The 22,657-nt window shown below is 40.4% G+C and overlaps 1 protein-coding gene across 2 annotated transcripts in view; it reads left to right on the top strand.

The window, feature by feature from the left end:
• Window positions 1-123: 123 nt before the first annotated feature.
• The window catches only part of ece1 (endothelin converting enzyme 1), a 37,212-nt gene continuing 14,678 nt past the window's right edge, over window positions 124-22,657 (top strand). The window contains exons 1-8 of one of the 2 annotated variants that reach the window (XM_086039833.1): window positions 124-275; window positions 9,919-10,005; window positions 18,154-18,292; window positions 20,237-20,449; window positions 20,532-20,656; window positions 20,776-20,922; window positions 21,006-21,071; window positions 22,427-22,615. In XM_086039833.1, the coding sequence (XP_085895959.1) occupies window positions 9,919-10,005; window positions 18,154-18,292; window positions 20,237-20,449; window positions 20,532-20,656; window positions 20,776-20,922; window positions 21,006-21,071; window positions 22,427-22,615 (966 nt within the window). In that variant the 5' untranslated portion in view covers window positions 124-275. Of the gene's footprint in view, window positions 276-9,571; window positions 10,006-18,153; window positions 18,293-20,236; window positions 20,450-20,531; window positions 20,657-20,775; window positions 20,923-21,005; window positions 21,072-22,426; window positions 22,616-22,657 lie in introns of those variants that run through there. The other variant, XM_086039832.1, reaches the window with a different exon arrangement.

Here is a 22,657-nt window from a genome sequence, read left to right as displayed (position 1 = left end):
CAGGTCTGACTTATAACATTTATAAAACAGTTTATGTAAACGATGGGGTATTATTTTCCCGAAAATAAGTGCGTCTGTGTTTACCCGCTAGTGCTCGACCACTTCCGGTAGACTTTACAGCGGGACGTGAACTATCTTGACGCCGTGGCGCGGAGAGGACCCTTGGATTGGATAGCGAGAGGGGGCTGTCTGTGTGTTAACCCCCCCACCTCCCGTCTCTCGGGTCAGAAAAGACCCACCGACCGAGTCACACCAGTGGACCATCTGACGGCGAAGTGAGTACACTTTCTTTGTGTGTATGTGTGTCTTTACAAATGTTCCAACCTTTTCTCAGGCTTGCCGTATGGAAATTATTAAAAAACGGCACGGATTTCAACTTCCGGGGTGGGGGCGCTAACGTGAAATCACATGTGTCTGCTAATGTTCATTTCTGACTCGAAAAGCGTCTTTTCATTTTGTAAATTACAGGAAAAACGGTGTGTTTGTGTGCGAAATTGCGCATTATAACTTTATGTACGCAAGGGGGCTGATGAGGGCTATGCTTACGTTTTGGAGTAAACCAACCTTGATAGATCGAGCGACTGTCAAAATCATATACGGCTCATTGCAGAATTGACATCATTTTTGAAAAAGGGACTATGTATTTTAAAATTATAATATATAATATTCTTTATTTATATTTTCGAAAAAAAAAAGTAGTAAACTATCAAAATATTACATTTGTGTATCAGCTCAACCAAACCATCAGTGGTGCCTTGACTTACAAGTTTATTTTGTTCCCTGACTATACTTGTAACTCAAAATACTCATTTCTCAAATAATTTTACCCACTGAAATGAATTGAAATGCCATGCCAGAGGTGTCAAACTCAATGGCCGTGTGCTAGATCCAGCCCGTGACAGCATTTTATGTGGACCAAAAAGGCAAACCATGCGCGTCAACTTAATGTTTCTTGCAAATTGTCTAAACTTTTAATTATGCTAAGATATGAGATATTGCAAGATTTTTTTTTTGTTACCAATCCCCCTCTTTAAAATAAATGGACAAATAGTTGAGCAAACAATTAACTGTCTTATGATTGGAAACATTGTTTTCCTTGATTTTGTTGTCTATAATTGATGATATAAGAAAACGTAACGGCCCTCCAAGGAAAACCATAACTACTAGATAGCTCATGACAAAAATGAGTTTGACAACCCTGCATTAATCCATTCCAGATCCACATAAACAGCAACATGTTTTTGGAACTTGTTGTTTAACAAGAAAAATAGCATTAAACTGTAATGCACTGCATAAAAAAATTCTGGAATCATTTATTTCAAAAGAACATGTGTTGGGTTTTTTTTTTCCCTCTATGTCACGTCCACTCTTCGCTGATTGGTCCATTTCGCTGTCAGTTTTCTCAAGATTTCCCCGCCTTAGAAATGTACTTGGATGCGACTATCCACCAGACTCAATCACTGGCACAGTGATGTTTTTTGGCCACCAGGGGCAGTACAATACAGTACATTCATAATAAAGAAGAATTTCATAACTACGTGACTCAGCAACCTTCATTGTTAGTTGGTTTTTACAGAGGATAAAGAACATAGGCTTGTGACTATTATGTTGTCTGTCTGCATGTGTTGCTAAGGGTTATGACAACTGTATTATCAATGGTTGTTCCCTTAGCATGCCTGTGGCATTTTGCATTTTGTGTTATCATTAGGCTTTTTTAGGTTATATTTTTTAATTACATTATAGTTTGCAATTGTCTTTGTTTTATGTTTTGTTTTAGAGTAAACTTCAACTGGAAATAAAATAAATACTTGTCATCCAAGAAGGTTGCTGTGCTGTGAAATTAGGCTAAAACAACCCTATATTTACATGTTGGAGTAAACTAGCCTTGACAGAGTAACTGTTTTAAATTCTAACACTGTACATCCTGTCACAGTGCATTACGAGTCGCATATGTGTTATGTCATAGAGGGGAAGTGATAAGCTCGAAAATGAGGCTCATCAATCAGTGTATTTCTCAGCTAGTTCATAGTGGTTCCACACTGCGGTTTATTTTCATTCTCCTCATGCTTCCTTATCATGTGCAGGAAGGCCGTACAAATATTGTTAACACACAGAACAGGATGGCACAAATAAGTTCCCCTACTCAGAGGGATCTATCAGTGTTATAATAGACGCAAACAAACACACACACGCACACGCACACACACCCCCACACACACACACAGTGTGACTTGTAAGTGACTTGTTTGCTCAGCAGTTATTCATTAGCGAGGCGTCTGGAGAGTGCGCGGCAAAGAGCCACAACAAACAGCCATATAGCAGGAAGGGCCTCTTATCATTTGTGTCTGTGTTATGACTCGAAAGCCACTGAAAGCAACAGTGTGTACCGCTCCTTTTAAAGAAGGATTTGTTTTGTTTTTCACAATTCAAACAGTTGGTACAAAAGCGAGGGCCTATAAATGCTATGTCCTCAATGTCACACAGATTTTAAATGACCTAGACTTCTTCTCTCTGTGACTTGGAAAAGAAGAGCATCAGGACACAATGGGCACACACAAGTCCTGAATCTCAAGGCAATGTCCAGGGCAGACCAAAAAAAACAGAGCTAAAGTCTTGAATCTTAGATTAGCATCCTTGGTTAGCGGAACAAACCAAGTTTCTTTCTTTTGCTGTCCTGCTTTTTTGCAGCTTTGTATCATCAGACACCATGTGCAGTCATCAAACACTGTGAATACTAACTAAATACTAATATTTTCCTCTTGACAATACTCCATAAATTTTCAATGGGCTACAAGTCAGGCAAGCTCGCCGGCCAATCAAGTACTGCTATTCCATGGCTATGAAATTGGGTATTGGTTGTCAGGGTTTTAAATTTACTTTTTTGAACACCAAACAAAATGGCAGGAGACTCTCTAATGTTATTAGCCGATCAGAATTTCCACTAGCCATTTAAAAAAAAAAAAACAACAACCTTAAGCTCTGCTTTTTTTATCCACCTCCCTCACACTATCTATGTTTACCGCACTGGTTGCACTCTAAACTGTAGGGTGAAATATAGGCATATCACAAACCAATCTTTTTAGAATCGATTATCCTATCCATTATTCCATTGTACTCGAGTAATCAGTCATCATTCGAAACGGCCATGCCAAAGTCTTGAAAAATCATTGATGTTTTGCTTTATTACCCAGCAGGGTAATATACTGTACGGAAATAAATATAGCTTCACATTTCTTTACCCGGGGTGGGACTGTGGTAGCTCGTCCGCCTCACAGTTCAGAGGTCGTGGGTTCGATCCCGGCTCCGGCCTCCCTGTGTGGAGTTTGCATGTTCTCCCCGTGCCTGCGTGGGTTTTCTCCGGGTACTCCGGTTTCCTCCCACATTCCAAAAACATGCATGGTTGATTGGACACCCTAAATTGCCCCTAGGTGTCATTGTGAGTGCGGATGTTTGTTTATCTCTCTGTGTGCCCTGCGATGGCTGGCAAACAATTCGGGATGTCTCACCTGCCTACTGTCCGAAGACAGCTGGGTATGCCAGTCAAATTTTCTCCTTGTTATTATGGAAGAAGACTCTTTCGATGAACGGGCTATAGTCCTTGTCCCCTCCTCTGGTACCACACATTGGCTAAAATAAAAAAAGGTACATTTTCCTTTTTTTGCTCTGCCAATGGCGGTGGGAAGGTCCTTCTTGCTCGATGGACAATCTGGAAATTGTAGAATTATATAGAATTACTGAAAAATATTTTTATTGCTACAGTATAATGGTGTCACGATACCAAAACTTTGACTTTGATACTATACCTGCATAAAGTACCTTGATACTGAAACTGTACCTCGACCAAAATCTAAAATCAGCAAAAGCAGCAAAATTATAACTGACAAAAGAAATTCCATTTTTTAAAAATGTGTTATTAATTCAAAATATTAGGATATGCTTGATAAGAAAAAAACATTTGAAACATTATTGAACATTTGCACACACGAGGGAGAGTGAGATACATACAGTAAATGTATAACACTGTTTCTTTCCATACTGGATTATTTATATTTTATCGACTACATTTAAATTAAACTTTAAGAAAAGTAGTTTCCATTTATTTATACGTCACTAGTAGAAAATGTGCACGGATGTTTATAGAGCCATTAGTGTGACATCTACTGTAATGCAGTATTGAGCATATTATGATCATTTTCATGGCCAGATATGCAGCTGTATAACCTCTATGCTTTTAGGACACAGAATTAGCCAATTCTGATTTTAAGAATGCCATTTTTTTTTAAATAATGAGATCAATCCCTGCATTTATGTTTATATAAGGTATACTGTCAATATATGTACATGCATATACTTACCGGTTTTCACATTACATACCATATTTTTGACCTATTTGACTGCATTTCATGTCATCCATTGTTGATATTGACAATACATTTACGGTCAAGCAAATGCAGTTCATTTCATTGATAATGACTCAACGTAATGTTGCTCGTCCGTGTGCGTGTGCATGCGTGTGTGTCTACTCTTGTCAAATCCGCTCCCACGCACACAGACAAAAACACGCAGAGTACCTGAACTGCGCACTGAGGAATGTAAAGAATTGCTGAGCTGCAGCATGCACATTAATAACCACGTGGCTGCCAATACAAGTTGCTTACTCTGCCAATGCTTCTAAAAATAAACCGAAACATTTTTTTTGTTTTGTTTTTTATTTCAATTACTTTACAATCTGATGGGAAAGCAGCTTAGCTGGCTTTATTTTGCCTACCACTGCACTTCCATGATTATCAGGGTGTTTTCTTCTCCGAAAAGGAAATGTCGTTGCTGCGGGATGGGGAAAAAAGTGACCTTTTCCTGTGCCGTGTTGACGTCAGAGGTCAGTAGTTAAACCCCTGGGACAAGCGCGCCGCTATCTGTCGCTCTCGAGAAGGCCGAGCGACCGCGACCGTGCGAATTGTGAAGCGCAAGAACTGGCCGGGCGCGAGTGTTTGCCTGTTGAGTCATGGGCCCAGTTTGTTTGTGTCCATTCTGTACGGGAGAGAAAACAAACAGCAAGCGATTACGTGATGTGGCGTAAGAAAGGCAACAAGTTAGCTCATGTTGAGTGTACAGTGGCACATGGCGTGCAAGTGCACTTGCCTGTGTGTATCATTTTGTGTTGTGTCTTCTGTCGTTGTATGTAACTAACACTGCCTCTTTGAGTGTGTCTCTCTCTGACATATGTCGTACTCTCTGAGTACGTATGTTTGTGTGTGTCCGTCTTTTGTGTGGATGTGGCGTTCTTTTTGTTTGTCTGTGTGCTTGTTGTCTATTTTGTACAAGTGTGTCCGTATATGTATGACGTTTTGTGTGTTGTGTGTAACTTTGCATTACAGTCCTTGTGAGGTTTTTCGTGTGCTTGTGTGTGTGTCCTATAGGGATAGACCGATTATCGATTATTTAAAAAAATCTGCCTTTTTTAAAAATCTGATGGCCAATAATAAATCAATTTAAAACTGTGCTAACTTCAAGGAACTATGTATTCAAATTTTCTATTAACTTTATAAGAGATTCCACTGACCCAGGGAGCACTGCACTTTTTGTTTTTGTTTGAAATCAAAACAAAGAAGTGACATTTTAACAGTTCTGTCATGTCATCTCATCTTCCAACCCGCTTATCCTATTGAGGGTCGCGGGGAGTTGCTGGAGCCTATCCCAGCCGTCAATGGGCGAAGGCAGACTACACCCCAAACTGGTCGCCAGCCAGTCGCAGGGCACACATAGACACTGTCACTGAGCGGGAATCGATCCCACGCTGCCCGCACACAACTCAGGCGTGTGTACCACTACACTATCAGTGGACGGATTTTAACAGTTCTGTCATTTTGAAATTTTGGAGGACTTTATTTACTGTAGAAAACTATATGGAGCTATTGTTTAAGTTTTCATTCAACTTTTGAAGACATGCTGATGCCCCTGGGAGCTCCCTTTGTGTTAGAATTTTACAACAAAAAATGTATATTGGCAAACATATATAATAATAACAAAAAAAATCAAGATTATGCAAATATGAAAAATTGTTCAATCAACATATGCTTAAAGTGGAAGTCAACCTAAACCTATTTTTTTTCAAGAATATGTTCTATGCAAGTCCACTAATTGAAACAAGGCATTCTGATAAATATTGCGTTTGTGGAATAAGAGTTAATCCATTTTGCACAAACTACGTCGGTTTATTAGTGTGACGGCAGCATACACCCAAACATGAATAAAGTCACAAGTCTACACATCACAGCGATGAATGAGTGGGAAAATGCACTTTTCGGTAAATTGCAGTTTTGTTATTCAACTTTATTCTGAATACGCCAATGTATGAGAATGTGTGTTGTTATGGCGACATCTTTTTTTTCTCTCGCTGGGTGACACTTGGTCACACGTCACATATCAAATACATTTTTTCTCATTCTGATGGCTGTAGTTAACATATTTTTCTCTTTCTGACTCCTCTAGTAGTTGGCAGTGGTACACCAGAACTTACTGCAGCTCAATATGTCATATCATTATGGAATAACAGCAAAGACATTTAAATGACATAAATATTCCCCAAAATTAATGTAAGTCTATACATATTTTTTGGTTTTTCTATTGTTAGATATTGTCGTAGAATATGATTATGTTTTGCAGAAGCTGTATTTAGCATTTAAAAGAGATGTTGTTCACAAAAGCTGTCTATCCACAATTAGTCTGTGAATCAAGTGCAGATTTAAAATATTTTTTGTAGAATATCGTCAAATTATCATTGAGTTCTTTGAAAAAATATTGAGATGTTTTTTTGTTTTTGTTGCCCATATCGCCCACCCCTCGTCCTCAGTAGTTGTGATGTTATATTCAGTCGACAGAAATTACAAAATGGCTGCCCCACTGAGATGTCTAAAAACGGGTGGATTTTGCTGCTTAACTCACATTCCACAAACGCAATATTAATCAGAATATCGTGTTTCAACTAGTGGGCCTGCTGGGAACATATTCTTGAAAAAATTTGTTTGGGTTGATTTCCCTCTTTTTCAACAACCTTTTTCATCAACGTTTCAACAAAGTTGAGTTTTATTTTTTTCAATTAGATTTTGATGCCAATATTTTCCTTTTTGCCGAAAATGGATATCAGCTCCGAATATCAGTTATCTCCCTCCTTGACTACTAATAATCGGTAGCGGCCCTGAAAAAAACATCGGTCTATCTCTAGTGTCTTATTTTGTGTGTACGTTTGTCTCGTTTGTGGTTCGTCTTGCGTGTCTATACTGTATAAGTGTAGTTCTTTGTACAGGAATTGGACTATGCGTGTGTGTGTGAGACCAATGGCTGAGGGTTTGAAATAATCTGAAGCTTGTTGGCGGGTACTAATTGTTAAGGGCACCATTGTGCTGCTGCTTAAATGATTTTCCCTGTACAAAGAAACTGTGTCTTTGTTTGCGTTTGTCAGCTGTATTTAAAGCCTCTTTTTTACGTAGACACAGCAAAATCTGGGGCCGTTACAAGGTACGACATTCAAATTCCACTCATATTACCAAGACCTGCTTGGCAGATGCAGCATGATGCCAGACTGCCGCAAAAGTAAACATAAAAAGTAGCAGTGAATAAAGTATGTAATCAAAGAAGCTAGGCAAATTTTTATCTTATCTGGTAACTGGATTGCAGGCTCTTTTCCTTGTAATTTTTGTGATTGCTATTTCATTATTGTAATGATTTGTGACATGCAAATGTTGAACAGGTTTAACATTTCAGACTGTCATTCCCGACTGTTTTACGCGCAGATCAGAACTGCCTGAACACGCCCCACACCACAGGATAATTGATCGCCTCACCGTGAGGCAGACTTGATAACCACAACACACCAACACACTGCCATGAAACAAAACAATCCAACCCCCAAAACGCCAAACCTCAGACATTCATACATCATCTCCACTTATCCTCACAAGGGCCGTGCTACAGCCTATCCCAGCCTATCGGACAGCAGGCGGGGGAAAACCCTGAACTGGTTGCCTGCCAATCGTAGCTAAACTCATTCTAAATAAAATATTCCAGTTCTAGGACAAAACTTTGTCAAGTTTATGACATCAGTGATTAGTCCCCAAGGTAAAGAAGTAGTTTAATCTCCGTGTTTGCTGTCTTTCTGTGTACCAGCATATTTTCCTCAGAAAAGTGCTTGTCATTGTAAAGCCAAAGGAAGGTGGCTGGTCAGGAGTGAGCTGTGCCTGCGTTGCGGTCCCGAGGAATGTGCATTTTACAACAAAATGGCCCTCATCCATAAACTTTTCATGAACCAATAACGGCTTAGTGGTTGGCTGCAAAGTTAAAAGTATTACAGTTGTTGTTGTTGTTGTTGTTGTTCTGCGAAGAGGCACGTCCATGTTGACCTTTGGCATCATGAATATTTTAAGCTCCTTCCACCTGGTGTTACTGGTACATGCCTCATCTTTCCAGGGAAAAGCAATTAAGTGGCTCTCTTTCTTGGCCTGGAATGTCCAACAGCGGGATAAGACCGCCTTTCCGTTGTGTTTATGCGAAACAAGTAGGGAAGAACAACAAATCAGGGGCGTGCGAGCGCATGGCCTTTGTGGTTTACAGGTAGCTGTCTGGGTCAAGTAAACATATTGGGTTACTGGGTTACGAGCTTGTTCAGATGGGAGCCAGACGAGATGGCTCAGACTTCATTTACAGTACAGTGGAACATCTTAAGTACAAGTTCTTTTGTGCATTTTTCCTCACACAGGAAATAATGTACAGTGAATCCGTTGAAAAAAAAAAAAAAAAAAAAAAAGCACACTTTAGCGTTGCTTATTTGTCTCGTATACATCCTCCTCATATCCTCGTATACATAAAAAATGGGCTGCGAGGGCCTGTTTATCACTGTTTGCTGCTCTAAATATTTTTAATACCGTATACAGTTGTCACAACAGTATGTCTGCCATCTAGTGGTGAATGGTGATATACAAAATTGTACAACTATGGTATGTAAACTTATGTGCATAACTGTACTAATTGAATAACAATACTACTGTCACCACGACCAGGACTGATAGCAATTATATTTAAGTGGCTATGCTAATTTGATAAAGCTCATGATGTAGAGCTCATTAGATTGTGTGAAATTTTAATTTAGATCATTGTTTTTCAGATTTTTGAAGAACACTCAGGTTTATGTACTGAATGTTGGTTTAGTATTTTTTTTCTTGCTAGAGTATTATCGGGCGACTCCAACGACTTGAGACAGATTCCTTCGTGTTTTTAACAAACTTGGACACTAAAGATGATTCTGACTCTCATTCTGACATAACAGTGTATTTAGCTTACTTTAATTTGAACTGCAAAGAAAAAGAGACATCAGAGGGGAACCGGTTCGGTGGTGACGCTTTAAAGAGGAGACGAGGCCACCTCAGAGCCTATCAGGTGTCGGTTACCATGGTGATAGGAGCATGTCGTGGGAGGGGAACACGCTTCTCGGGGCAACTCCTTCTCAGAGTGTCTTGTCCTATAGGAGAGAGACGAGGTGTGGCCTTCGTCTGTCCAAAACTTTCTGGGAATGTGCGCAGACACACAAGTCACAGTCATCAGTCCTTCCTGTTTTGTCACGGGTTCCGTCGTCCTTCGCACCAGGTGGAAACGGCATGTTGTAAAAGAGGAGAACTCTGAAGGATTTAGGGGAGGTGTTAGTGTTGTGACGTGCGGTGTCAGCGGCCATGGGAGCCGGCAGGGAATGCCTTTGAAATACTCACTGGTATTAGCGCAACCAGACCGAAACGACCAGCTCGTTCACTTGCGATGGAGGCTGGGGCGAAACTCGAACCCCCAAACGCCGCCGCGGAGTAGACAGCTGAAGGGGGTTGAAGAAGCAGCATGGAGGCACTCAGGGACTCTCTTGTGCATCTGACTTTGCAGATGTCATCATACAAGAGAGCCACACTAGATGAGGAAGACCTGGTGGACTCCGGCGGTGATGACGTCTACCAATCAACACCCATGCAGGTAAGACAGACAAAGAAAATGTCACTTGGCAGACTTTTAGGCCTCATGAAAGCATTTCCAATTTGTCGATTGGATCTGGATAAACCTGTAAAACGTGTCAGGAAGTCAACCACAAGCCACGTTCAAATTTTTAAACAAATGTTTCCATTGAGATTGGAAGGAAAGGATTTTTTTTGCCTCGGAGGGTAGCCCTGCCTTGAAACAGAGCAGACTTTACGCTGTACATTTTGCTTTTCTTTGATTAATTGTCGACTTATTGATTTATGTTAAATTAACCTAGTGTTTAAACGGGAAGTCAGCCCTGAAAAAATATTTGCAATATGTTCTATGTGTCTTCACTAGTCTAAACATGGCATAAAAAAACTCACGTTTTAGCCATCTCAGGGGGCAGCCATTTTGTCACTTCTGTCGACTGAAAATGACATCACAGTTGCTCACGGCTCTGCTAACAACCAATCATTACTCATCTTCAAAAAACAGGTGAGCCATGATTGGTCGTTGAGCCCTGAGCAACTGTGATGTCATTTTCAGTCGACGGCAAAATGACCACCCCCTGAGGTGGACATTTTCTGGTTTGAGTTCCCCTTTAAGCGAAAACACACAGAAAAAAATATATATATCTTTTTAAAATGTGAGAGATCCCAAACATGACGAGGAAAAAAATTGCAAGTGTGTTCTTACTGGTCGTAGTGGGTGGTATACTCTAGATCAGTGTCTCAGTGAGATATTGTGGTGTGCCATGGGAAATTATGTAATTTGTGTGCCTGTGCGGTCTAGCGCCAGGCAGCGTAATCATGTCTTTACTACATTGTAGTACTCTTCCATACCAGCAGGCAGCAGCATCAGGAAGCTAATTGTCTTTGTTTAGAGACAAGCGAATTAGTGACGCATCCAAACAGGCCCATGAGTACCATATTTTCCGGACTATAAGTCGCTCTGGAGTACAAGTCGCACCAGCCATAAAATGCATAATAAAGAGGAAAACAACATATATAAGTCGCACTGGAGTATAAGTCGCCTTTTTGGAGGAAATTAATCGTACTCTTAGTACACATCATTTCCACCAAGCTACGATGGTAACTTTTAGCGAACATTCCCACATGTAGCATACAAGAAAGTTACGGTAAGATAACTTTAAACTCACCAAAACAGTCGTAGATCGATTAAATAAGTCTTTTATTTATCCCCGACCGTGTAGAATTTTTCCAAATCTCCATGTATTCGGTCATAATTATCTCTTCTATCTCTTCCCCGTGCTCAGCTGCGTACGTGTGGCTGATGCAAGACCCCAGCCAGTGTCTTAAAACACTATTTTGTATTGATATATATTGATAGACAGTCAAATTGTCTTTATCATACTATTTTAATTACTTATTTGTCAAAATGTTAGATTTTAACCGTTTAAATTATTCATGCATTTTAATAGCTTTTAGGATTTATCTTTGTTTTTTTATGTGGGTTACAATAAGGTGTGAAATGATATACACTATACATATTATTCTGCCCGTTGTAAAGTCAATATGTAATGCAGGTTTATATGCAGCCTTAAAACGCCCTCCTGTGGTTTTTTGGTGTATAGTTTGCTGATGTTGAAAAGGAAAGAGATACAATATGATATGTTAATAATTTCACACATAAGTCGCTCCAGAGTATAAGTCGCACCCCCGGCCAAACTATGAAAAAAAACCTGTGACTTATAGTCCGGAAAATACGGTAAGCATCAATATGAAACATTATAAAATACTTTATTCTTTATTTAATTCCTATTCAAGACGTATAACGTCATTCTTCAATGTTAAAAAAATGCTTATATAAACAATATAACACTTCCATTGTTGGTGGTGGTGGTGTGCCGCTGGATTTTTTTCAATGAAATACATGTGCCTTGACTCAAAAATGTTTGAAAAACACTGCTCTAGATGACCATCTCAACACACCACATACACAACGATATTACCACTGACAAAACCAGATCTCTTTGGTAGTGCCAAGACTGACCTGTGAGAAGCAGCATTCTGCCGCAGGCCAGACAGTGTAAGTTTTAATAACTAACCCTAACCCTATCCCAAAATACAAAGAAAAAGACAGAAGCTAGGCTAACTATTATCTGGTAAGAGGTTCAAAGGCCTCTGCACACCAATCTGACATCTGGCGTCGTGGCCAACTGTCGCGTCGGCCTAGAAGTTGGCACGTCGGACCGGAATATGACAGAAGAACACAATGCAAAAGCCGACGGAGACGCCAACTACTCCGGACCTTCTGCGCACGCGTGAGAAGTAGTAACAACCACACCCCTCTTCCCCTTCATACCATCGAGTTTTTATATTTACCAAACAATTGCAAATGGTTTCTGTATGAATGTGCACTGAAGTATAAAAATAAACCCTACCTGGTATAACCAGTTGCGTCTTAATAACTTCCCATAGGTTGCCTTGCATCACTCGATCGGTGTAGCCTTTGACGATGATGTCGAATAACAGCGGCCTTTTTTTTTTTTCGCTCTTTTGTCCAGCTAGCCATTATGTCCCGATGTACAAAATGAGCGAATTTGATTTAGTTGTTGAGGAATAGCTTCAATTTTGTTTGTCCACATTTGTCACTTCCCGCTCTTGTCCAGTGCACCGATTTGCTAATATCTAGGCCCTAACAGCCAATCACAGTGATCATTTGTCCCGACAGCCCGACCCAAGAAAAAAGATCACTATATTGCATAAAAACTCACAATATTGAAAAATAAAAATGTCATGAGATTAAAAAAAAAAAAAAAGCACAATCTTGTGTTTTTGTATATAATTACAGCAGTGTAATTATTTAAAAAAATTATATCAAAGAGTGAAGAGTTTTGGTGTTAAAATAGGCCCAGTTGATCTGTAGAAACACTGATTTACTTCGTCATCATGTCAGTTTAAAACAAAACCTTGGCCACTTGCTAAACTTGTTTTCTTCCATCAAAGACCATTTTAATGTAAGAAATTGACTTCTTAAAGCAGACATAGCATGGATTTTTCCATTTGTCCAAATAAACCCGCCATGTTACTATCTACTGTTACTATGAGGTTGGAGTTTGTTCGATGGATGAAAGTGTATACATGCCGGAGGAATTTCGTTTCCCAGTCAATAGTCTGGGTTTGTTGATACAATAGGTCAAATGTGCTCAGATTAAGGTATTTACATGCATTTCAAAGTTAGATTTCTTGCAATATACATAATAGTCCTGCAATATTACATTTTTGTGTGTGTGCGTGCAAACGTGTGTAACGGGTGTGACCTACATTGCAGCTGAAAAGCAACATCATCAACTGTCATTGTCAAACTGAGGACTGAAGCCAAACTGCTGAACACATGCTTAACACATGCTTCTCGTCCACCCTGTTGATTGCTTTTTAAACTGTTCAAATTAAAACAATGGGACTCCAGATTGAAGGGTTAGAGAATATACCTGGCCCAAATAGGACAAAAACTGTTTCTGGTAAAAGCCACGTCTTCTTAATGACTGCACATTAACATTAAAGGACTTAAAGTAGATTGTCTAGCATTTAAATTTTATCGTTGTGTCAGATTTATGTGCTCATCGGCATACTGGGTCGATTTATGACTCCTCTTACTGGAATCGCAAATAAATGTGTACTTTCCAGGCTTGAAGACAGTCTTTTATTTTTTTTCATTTTCAGAAGCAAAATTGTCAAAAGTTATTTTCCTTTGCTTTATGGGTCCAATTGTTATCATTTACCTTTTTTCCAGAAAGTAACCCGCTTGCCAACATTCTCTGTGCCTGAGAATGTAATAGCAGATCATTGGTTCATGTTGCGTCACTCTCTTCATACAAGGAAGCAACCTGTTAAATAAAAAATAAATAAAATAAAAAAAAAATCACCCTATCCCTAATAAAAAAATCCCTAACTCAGCTCGCCGTGATTTTTACAATCATGGTATTTAGTAAGGATGGCCAAATGAAGCCCCATGAAGAAATGAAGCTTTGCAGCCAATTGGTTTGCACATGTAGCAACTGTTTGCACATGTAGCCACTGTGGGAAAGCTATTATTTAGAAATAATAGCTTTCCCACAGTGGCTGCCTTTAAACGGTTTCTTTTTTTGGACAATATTTCACCAGCTTTCACAAGGCACAGATGCTCTCATGCAAGGCTCTATAATGCTGGGCTGGGGTCTCTATGGTGGTGGCGCCCCTGTGGCCGTGGGCTGTCATTCCCATCGGCGCGGAGAGCTCCCCTTGGGTACCCTTTCCTCTTATGGTTTCTCTGTGCCTTGTCATGTCTTTTTAACACATTTTATCAGGTTGGGCACTTTGTGTGGGTGTGTGTGAATGATTGCTGATGTACTAATGGATATCTGTCTTGGGTTTGTTGGGAGGGAGGGCATGAACGGATTTTTTATTTATTTATTTATCTATTTTTTTATTATTTTTTTTTTTAATATTTTGCTTTGGATGTTTTACAGCACTTTGAGTTGCATTTTTATGTATGAAAAGTGCTATATCAATAAAATGTGATTGATTGATTGATTGATTGATTGATAATGCCTCAACATAGACGAGGTGTTATTGTTGTATACTAGTTCCCTTGCACACAACAGACACTTCACCTGTGAAATAACAAAAGTTAGACACAAGAACAAGCGAAAAGCTGCATTGTCACATTTATATTAATGTAGTTTTTCTCCCTTACCTTATTGGAAGCAATCAAATCAAAATGTTTCCATACAGGGGAGGATCAGCTTTTTCGCCCAGGTTCCATCGCAAGCAACGGACAAGGCTCGAAAAAAGATTGCACTAGTTGCCCTGTTGCGCACAGGTGTAACAAGGACAGGAGCCCGAAATCCACAAAATGTGATATAACAGACAGTTTTGCAACCAATTAATGCCGTAGTCTGTACTGTGTTTGCAATGCGCGCCAAACGTCGGACCACTCGCGAAGCGACATAGCGACTCAGCCAGCCGGCGAGGCTTCACACGTCATCCTTTCCAGGTTTTGCCGAAATGACGCGCGCCTCGATACAAGCTTTATGGAAACGCCCCTCCCATTACTCGACACAAGCTTCGGAGCCTCGGCCCATTTCGTCCCATCACTAGTATTTAGTCTTTACTGTTTTTTTACAGCGCCCTACATGACGCTACCAACCAATCAAATGATGTCTATTAATTTTGTATTCCATTAGAACAGTTATGCTGCCCAGTTGTTTCCATATGACTTAGTTGCTAGATTTACTGACTGGTCAGACCCAAGTAAGGATTTATTTATATTTATATTTATTATTTCATACTTGGTCCATTGTCCGACAGCAGAAACAGAGAATATGTGAATGGGAATAACGTCATAAGAAATTTAGCTACGTAGTCCTGTCATCATCTGGAAACCAGGAAGTGGTGCTGAATGTTCCCCTTTTTTCTGAGCTTGATGGAGGCTTGCACTCTCCTGAGTAACATTTTAGTTATGCACTGTATTTAGAACATTAAATGTAAAGGCGAAGTGGAAAGTGATTTCCAAAAATTCCCCATTATTGACTGGATAGGGACTGAGACATGCTGCAAATTGCCCCCCCAAAAAATGCCAGTAATGTATGTTTCAGATACCATCTTTGATGTTGCAGGTATCATAGGTACACAAACCCTGTGTATGTAAAGTTATGGCCCACCCTGGATAATTGGAGTTATGGGTGCATTTCATACATGAACAAGTGCATTAAATAACATCCTAAAGATTAGTTTAATTTGATTTAGTGTTTGTAAGAATAATAATGTATATCATGATTGATGTGTTACATTGTTCACGATTAGGCTTGTTAGCTTTATTAGCTTGTGGTTTTAGCTTTAGTTTTTTTCCATATCTAGGCCCAACTTGCTTGGTGTGCTTTGCTTCTACATATGTATGATAGAGGCTCACACACACATAGACAAAACAAGTTCAGAGTGTTCCAGCTGCTTTCGCTACCCTTTCCCTTAGAGCTGGAACATCTTTGTATTCAGGGCCTCCTAAGAAAATAAAAGGGAGGTGGCGCAGGAGCCGGGCAGAGGGTTTTAGGAACTGGAATTGTACACTTCCCTGCGCTCTCCTTGCAAGTAAAATGACAATATTGTTTCGAGTGTCTTCTCTCCTCATTGTGTGCCTTGTTTACTAATGTCTCACTTGGTGTGAACCTGACATTAAAATTGGTCCTTCGAGCCGAATCCCTATATGCCTGAAGTTTCCAGCTGTAGAGTCAACCTCCAGATAAAGTCCGTGGCCACGGCGCTAAGACCTTTTCCGGGACTGGTTCTTGGTTCCACTTCTCCACTTCTGGGTCACAGTCTCACTGAGAAAATGCTCTCTGAACCTACCAGATGGTTTAGGGGTAATCTGCTACAATAAAAGCAACTTTATTCAGCATTTGTTTGACGAACTCACATAATGAAGCTAATATAATTTAGCAGAGGCTTAGATAGTCTGTCAAATTTGAGAGGCCAAAGTGAGTGCTTGCGGTACATTGGTTCACATAGGTTTTTAAAAAATGTGATAGAAGGTTCTTCTTTGTGGCTTTTTCTCTGCTAAACAGAGTGTAGGTCCAAACTGAGTGATTAAGCAACGCTGCGGCTTTGGCACTCGACACGGCCACATTAACTTGGCTAACCTTATTGAATAGAGAGCAAACTGGATTGTTTTTTTTCTGTTTGGTGTGTTTTTTTTTTTTTTATACGATGTCGTGGTGGAATCTGCTTCGGCCAGCTGATGTGCTTTCCTGTTGTGGTGGGAGCTGTTCAATTGGAGTTGTGGTTTGGCAACTTTCTTGTAGAGAACAAATCTCCTTGACCCATCACTCGAAGTTGTAACCCTGAAATCTGATCACCCCTTAATTCTTTACATTCTTACCATTTTGTGGTTAGTCTTCAGGTTATGGGTATGTCAACCAATAATTTATTGTTTTGCACATGAGGAGAAGAAAGAATAGATGCTCAATCATCTTGTAACTCTGACAGAATCTGCAATTCTGACTTTACAGGCCAACAATATGTTTTCAATGAGCCAAATGTAAGTTTTTGTGCATTATAGAAAACTCTTAAAGAGACATTTTATGCAAGTTCACTGTTTTTTTTTTGTCTTGACACAGGGGATCAGAAAACGCTGTAGTAGATCACTAACCCAGGCTCGTCGTAATTATAATAAATATTTGCATTAAAAAGACTTGTAGGCCACAATTGGAAAACACTGCAATATAAAGCAGTGAGTGAGTCTGTGTGAGTGTCTGGCCGTGAGCTGTGCTGACAGCATCTTCGTGTGCTCGGTGTGTCCGTGTTTTACTGTCTCCCAGGTTTAGTTACCTTTTTAAAAAAAAAAAAACAATCGCTTAAAAAAAGTGATACACAAACGATGAACAGCAATATAGAACATGCAGAACATGTACACAACACAGAACACTGTAGTGTATGAGTTGTAGCCCTGTTTTGAGGGGAGCGGTCCTGTCTCATTCAAATGAGCCAGTGCTCACACTGCTCCCGCTATAGCAGGACCAATGTTGAGCACGGCGTTGTTACCTTGACGAAGGGTGGAGATAAATTGCGACAACGTGAGTGGCTCTGAAGGGAGAAGCGAGCCCCCTCATAAAGAGAAGCATTTTATTTTCTATTTTCACTCATGGAAGCAGCACTTTGAAGTCAGATCTGCACTCAGACAAAACCACAGTCCCAAAACATATTTTTTTGGTGAATCAAAAGACTGAAAGACTCATCAGGGGTCACAATCATAATTTATATGGGGGCTGCTGGAGATGGTCTGGGCCAGATCAGGTATTCCACAAAAAAGCAGTTCAAGTACTGTATTCAAACACAAGTACAACTAATCTGGGGTACCCTTTCGTCGTCCGTCTATCCGCCTTTTGGCCGGCAGGACCAAATAGTAATCGCCTATGTCCGCCTAGTATTTTAAAAGGTCTTCCGTTAGCATTTTCAGTCTGCCAACCTCGACTGACCACCACCAGCAACCCGAAAAATTGCAAAAAGGTGACTTTTTCTGTGAATAACGGCTGATTAGTGAAAACGTAAGTAGCGAATTGGAAAAGTGCAGGGAACAAGCCATTAACATGGCCATTTGTACACAAGCCATTAAAAAGTCAACTTTTCATAATATGTCCACTTTAAAAAGTTGTCTATGTGTGTACAGGTGACTCTACGGCAGCGCTGTGGCTTCTCGTGCTGGCCTGAGAGAACGCAGAGGGAGAGGCAGCTTCTGTTTCTAGTGTGCGTGCTGTCTGCGGGCCTGTTTGTATCGCTCATCACAACCGCTGTCTTCTACCGGCAGAGTGAGTATTTATTTTGTTTGGCAGCCTGAACACGTTGAGCTGGCTAACCCTGCCCGGAGTTGTGCCGTAGAATGGATATGGCTCGGCGTCCCACAAAAGGCGTCATGTATTTCTTCTTTAGACTAGTGCACTCCATTTGACCTTAACTCATTCTATCCCAATGACATATATGTCATTTCACAATGGGTCTGAAAAAGTCTGGTACAGAATGAGTTAATTTGCTTCAAGACGAGATTTAGCGGCAGTCAGTTTTGCACAGTAGACAAAATTCTTAACGATCGATGAATTATGATTAGTATGCCAATCGCTATTTTTGAGCATTATTTATAACTTTATTGTCAATGGAACCAAAGCCAAACCCTAAATAAAACTGGCACAGCCTGTCCATTTGTAACATTACTAACCATGAATCACAAAGTAGCTTGCCAAGTGCCAACCAAATGCAGCAAAGTAAAAGCAATGCTCACTATGACACTTTAGTTTTGGCCGAGGTGAAGGCGCTATTGAGGACTATTGTCGTTAACATTTACAATGTTTGAAAAAAAAACTATTATTCTTGTACATCTTTACATTGTGTTTCTGTCTCTTTTTGTTTCGACATGCAATGGGTTACATAGACCTTTTAAGATTTTTAGTGTACCAAAAAACAAAGGTAATAGGAGGGTTAATTGGCGCCCAAATTTAACTGGGGCCCTCCTGGGCGCGCTCCTTAAAGAAAAATATTACCATTCACACAACTGTATTGGGGGGGGAATTTGGTGGAAACACTGCAGCCACACACTTGGCTCTGCTTCCAAGCAATACCTTTATAGCCTCTCCCGTGAGCTTCAACATCCTGACAAAAAAAGCTTGTGGATGAGCCATTTCGTATGCAGGTTTTCCTCTGAGTTGTCATGGGAAGCCTTATGCCACTTCCTGCCATTCACAAGAGTGTATGTCACGATGTACGGTGGCATAATGGAAGGAACAGGGATGAATTCTCCTCGGGGTGCTCACCTCTTGGCTTGGCGGAACCCTGTCTCCGTCCCTGTCCCACGCCTTACATGCTATGATGATGCCTTTTTTGGCAAGGCCCACAGTCATCTAAGGGTTCATTTAGAGAAGAATAAACTGGAGTTTTTGTTCAGTTACATGCATAGTAATCCAAATGAAAATAACAGCAGTAAAACAGGCCAAAATCCACATGTCAGGGCGCAATGCAGTTCGAGAGGAAATGTTTATACTTGGTGGGGTTTAACTGAATACAAGAGTGTCAAAATATATTTTAAGTCCGGATTTAAACATTCCTACAGAGATAGCCACTCTAATCTCGACAGGTGAGGGCATTCTAAGATCCCTCTTTTTAGATCTTGAGGTCAGCAATATAGCAGCATGTTGCGAGTGTAGGTCTCGGGATGGAACGTATGGTACCGCTAACCCAGCAAGATAAGAAGATGCAAGCCATGTCTTATTATGAGAGTAAATGAACAAAACCTTTAAATCACATCTGAAAATATGATGGCGATACAGACAAAATTTCTCATCCTAGTGAAGAGTCTTGCTGCAGGCTTATAATACTAGACACATGAAGACTAGAAAGCAGGATGTTAGAATAGTCGGCCTTGGTGGAGGTCTACGGTCTTCCGAGGGACATTCTGGTCTTAGAATGTACTGTAAAGAGGTGCCCTACAGTCTCTAATCTGTCACTCTCTGACATGTGAATAATTATTAAAACTGACGTTTTATGAGGGTGGAGTGTTCCTTGGTAAGTGTACATATTGGCTAGAGCCAAAAATGAGGTTTTCCAGATGCTCCCTTGAAGCAGCATGTATCTATTTGGCTTGCCCAGCTTTTCAAATATTTTCCCATTATTCACGGTGTTGCTCAAAAAAAACCATCATGTTCTGAGGATTATACAGAGGATGGAATAAAATGAATTTAACCTGCATGTGTTCTGCTATACAGCACATCCAGGCGTTTGCCTGACCGAGCCATGCGTCGCCGTGGCCAGCGCCGTCATGTCGGCCCTGGACCGCTCCGTGGACCCCTGCCACGACTTCTACAGCTATGCCTGCGGAGGCTGGATGAAGAATAACCCCCTCCCTGAAGGCAAGTCCCGCTGGGGCTCTTTCAGCACCCTGTGGGAGCGCAACATGCTCGTGATGAAGCAATTATTGGGTGAGTGTCGGAAGAGCAGCTTGATGTTTCTTTGTCGTCGGGTTGCCGTGATCGATTTGTTTTATTGTTGTGATTTGAGCAGAGAACACGACGGTGAAAGGTCTGAGTCAAGCAGAGGAGAAGGCCCAGCGATACTATCATGCCTGCATGAATGAGACAAAGATCGAGGAGTTGGGAGCAAAGCCATTGCAGGAACTCATCATGCAGGTTTGTGCTTCAGCTGTCTCAACTTAATAAATGAAACCAATCGGAAGTTGCACTAATTGTGCTGCTGCTGCTCCGCGCAACCACTCGGTGTTTCCATCACGTTCTGCTGCGTCTTGCAGATGGGAGGATGGGCTCTGAACGGACCCTGGGACAAAGACAACTTCCAGGAAGTCCTCCGTGCGGTGTCGGCAAACTACCGCACTTCGCCATTTTTCACCGTGTTCGTCAGTACAGACTCCAAGAATTCCTCCACGAATATCATTCAGGTCAGCAAGCTTAGCACTGATTCTGATAATGCAACTCGCATTGTGTTGGGCCTCTGACACTGATGGTTCTTCTGCCGATGTAGGTGGATCAGTCCAGCCTGGGACTCCCTTCGCGGGATTACTACCTCAACAAAACAGCCAACGAAAAGGTATACTGTGGTATTACAAACATGCAGGTTCCATACAAATTAATTAATCAAAAAGGGAAAATCCGCAAAATAGAAATGCGCTATTTCAATACACCCTGTGCATGTTTTTTTTTTTCATTTTTGACACATTTGTTTTAAGGTTTTTAACACACTTGACACTTAAACACATATATTAAGAGAGCAATGGATGACACAAAAACATTGTAAAAACAGTATAAAACAATTGATTATGAACTGTGATAAGACAAAATAAATTAGCAATAAAGCAGGACCGTGAATCATTAACCATTAATCGTTGATATAATAAACCACATATCTTTGTCCTCTTAGGTTACTCCTAACAAACAATGCAAAGTGGCACAATAGACAAGTGACGAGTAGTCGGTGTTGGGCATATTTGAACACAAATGGGGGAGCAACACATAGAGACAGATGATGTAACAGTACTCACAGGAATATATTCTGTCTTCTTAAAAAATCATTACCGCCGCATAATGAGGAGCTGACCCCTGTCTCCGTATACCCGTATGTTTGTGTTATACTGCCTCCAGGTGGCCAAATGCACACACCGGGAGGAGCAGCTCAATATATATTGATTTGAAGCAACAAATGTGTTCAAAACCTTAATTTATTTACATTCTACGTCATTATGTTGTTACAGTATGTTGTTATTAAGTACAGTATTATAGGGCTTTTTATTTAATTTTTTTACAAAATCACATTGCATACATATTGTTGGGTTACTATTGCTTTATTGTTAATGGCCTTTCAATGAGGAAAGATGATTTGAGATATGGGTGTTTTGAGTTGTGAGTGTACAGTAGTTACAGAACAAATTAAACATTTAAGTCAAGGTACCACTCCATTAAGTAAATACCTTTCTTGACAGTGTCAATCAAAACTGATTGACCACATATGTGTAATGTTCATATTAAGTGGACCCACCAATGTGAGCGATGATGAAAATGGATACATATTATTTCTATAGAATTTATTGAGAAATTATTTTTATTAGTATTTTTTTATCAGTGTTTGTATATTGTCATTTATGGATAAAATACAGTAAAAAAGTGGGTACTGTTCAGTGTTGGTTCGTAGTTCTTTTAATGACAGACATTTCAAACAATACATTAGCATGTACATGTCATCCATAATTCACCCTTGTTAGAGTTAGGCCATAAATTAAATCTCCAATAGATTTTTAGAATAAAATAATAATAGAGTGATCATGAAACGGGGATGAAATCCACTTGAGATTGTGTTTGCATAGCTGAGGATTACCTTGCTGCTAATTGTTTGGTTTGGAAGAGGTTCCCACATACACACAAACACTCATTGCTTTATCCCTTTTGCAGTATCTGACGGCATACCAGAACTTCCTGGTGGAGTTAGGGGTCCTGCTGGGGGCCTCCGAGGAGACTTCGAGGCTACTCATGGGGGAGATTTTGGACTTTGAAACGGCCCTGGCCAACATCACGGTACCCCTGGAGGCGAGACGGGACGAGGAGCTCATCTACCACAAGATGGAGGCCAAAGACCTGAAGGTAAGTTACAGCTTGTTGGTAGAGCAAGATAAGAAAATGAAA

Source organism: Filicampus tigris, chromosome 9 (genome assembly GCF_054856515.1).
Source record: "Filicampus tigris isolate MCC_2025a chromosome 9, RoL_Ftig_1.0, whole genome shotgun sequence".
In the NCBI taxonomy this organism is placed as follows: domain Eukaryota; kingdom Metazoa; phylum Chordata; class Actinopteri; order Syngnathiformes; family Syngnathidae; genus Filicampus; species Filicampus tigris.
The sequence above is the reverse complement of the archived record's forward strand: the minus strand, read 5'-3'. Positions and strand labels throughout refer to the sequence as shown.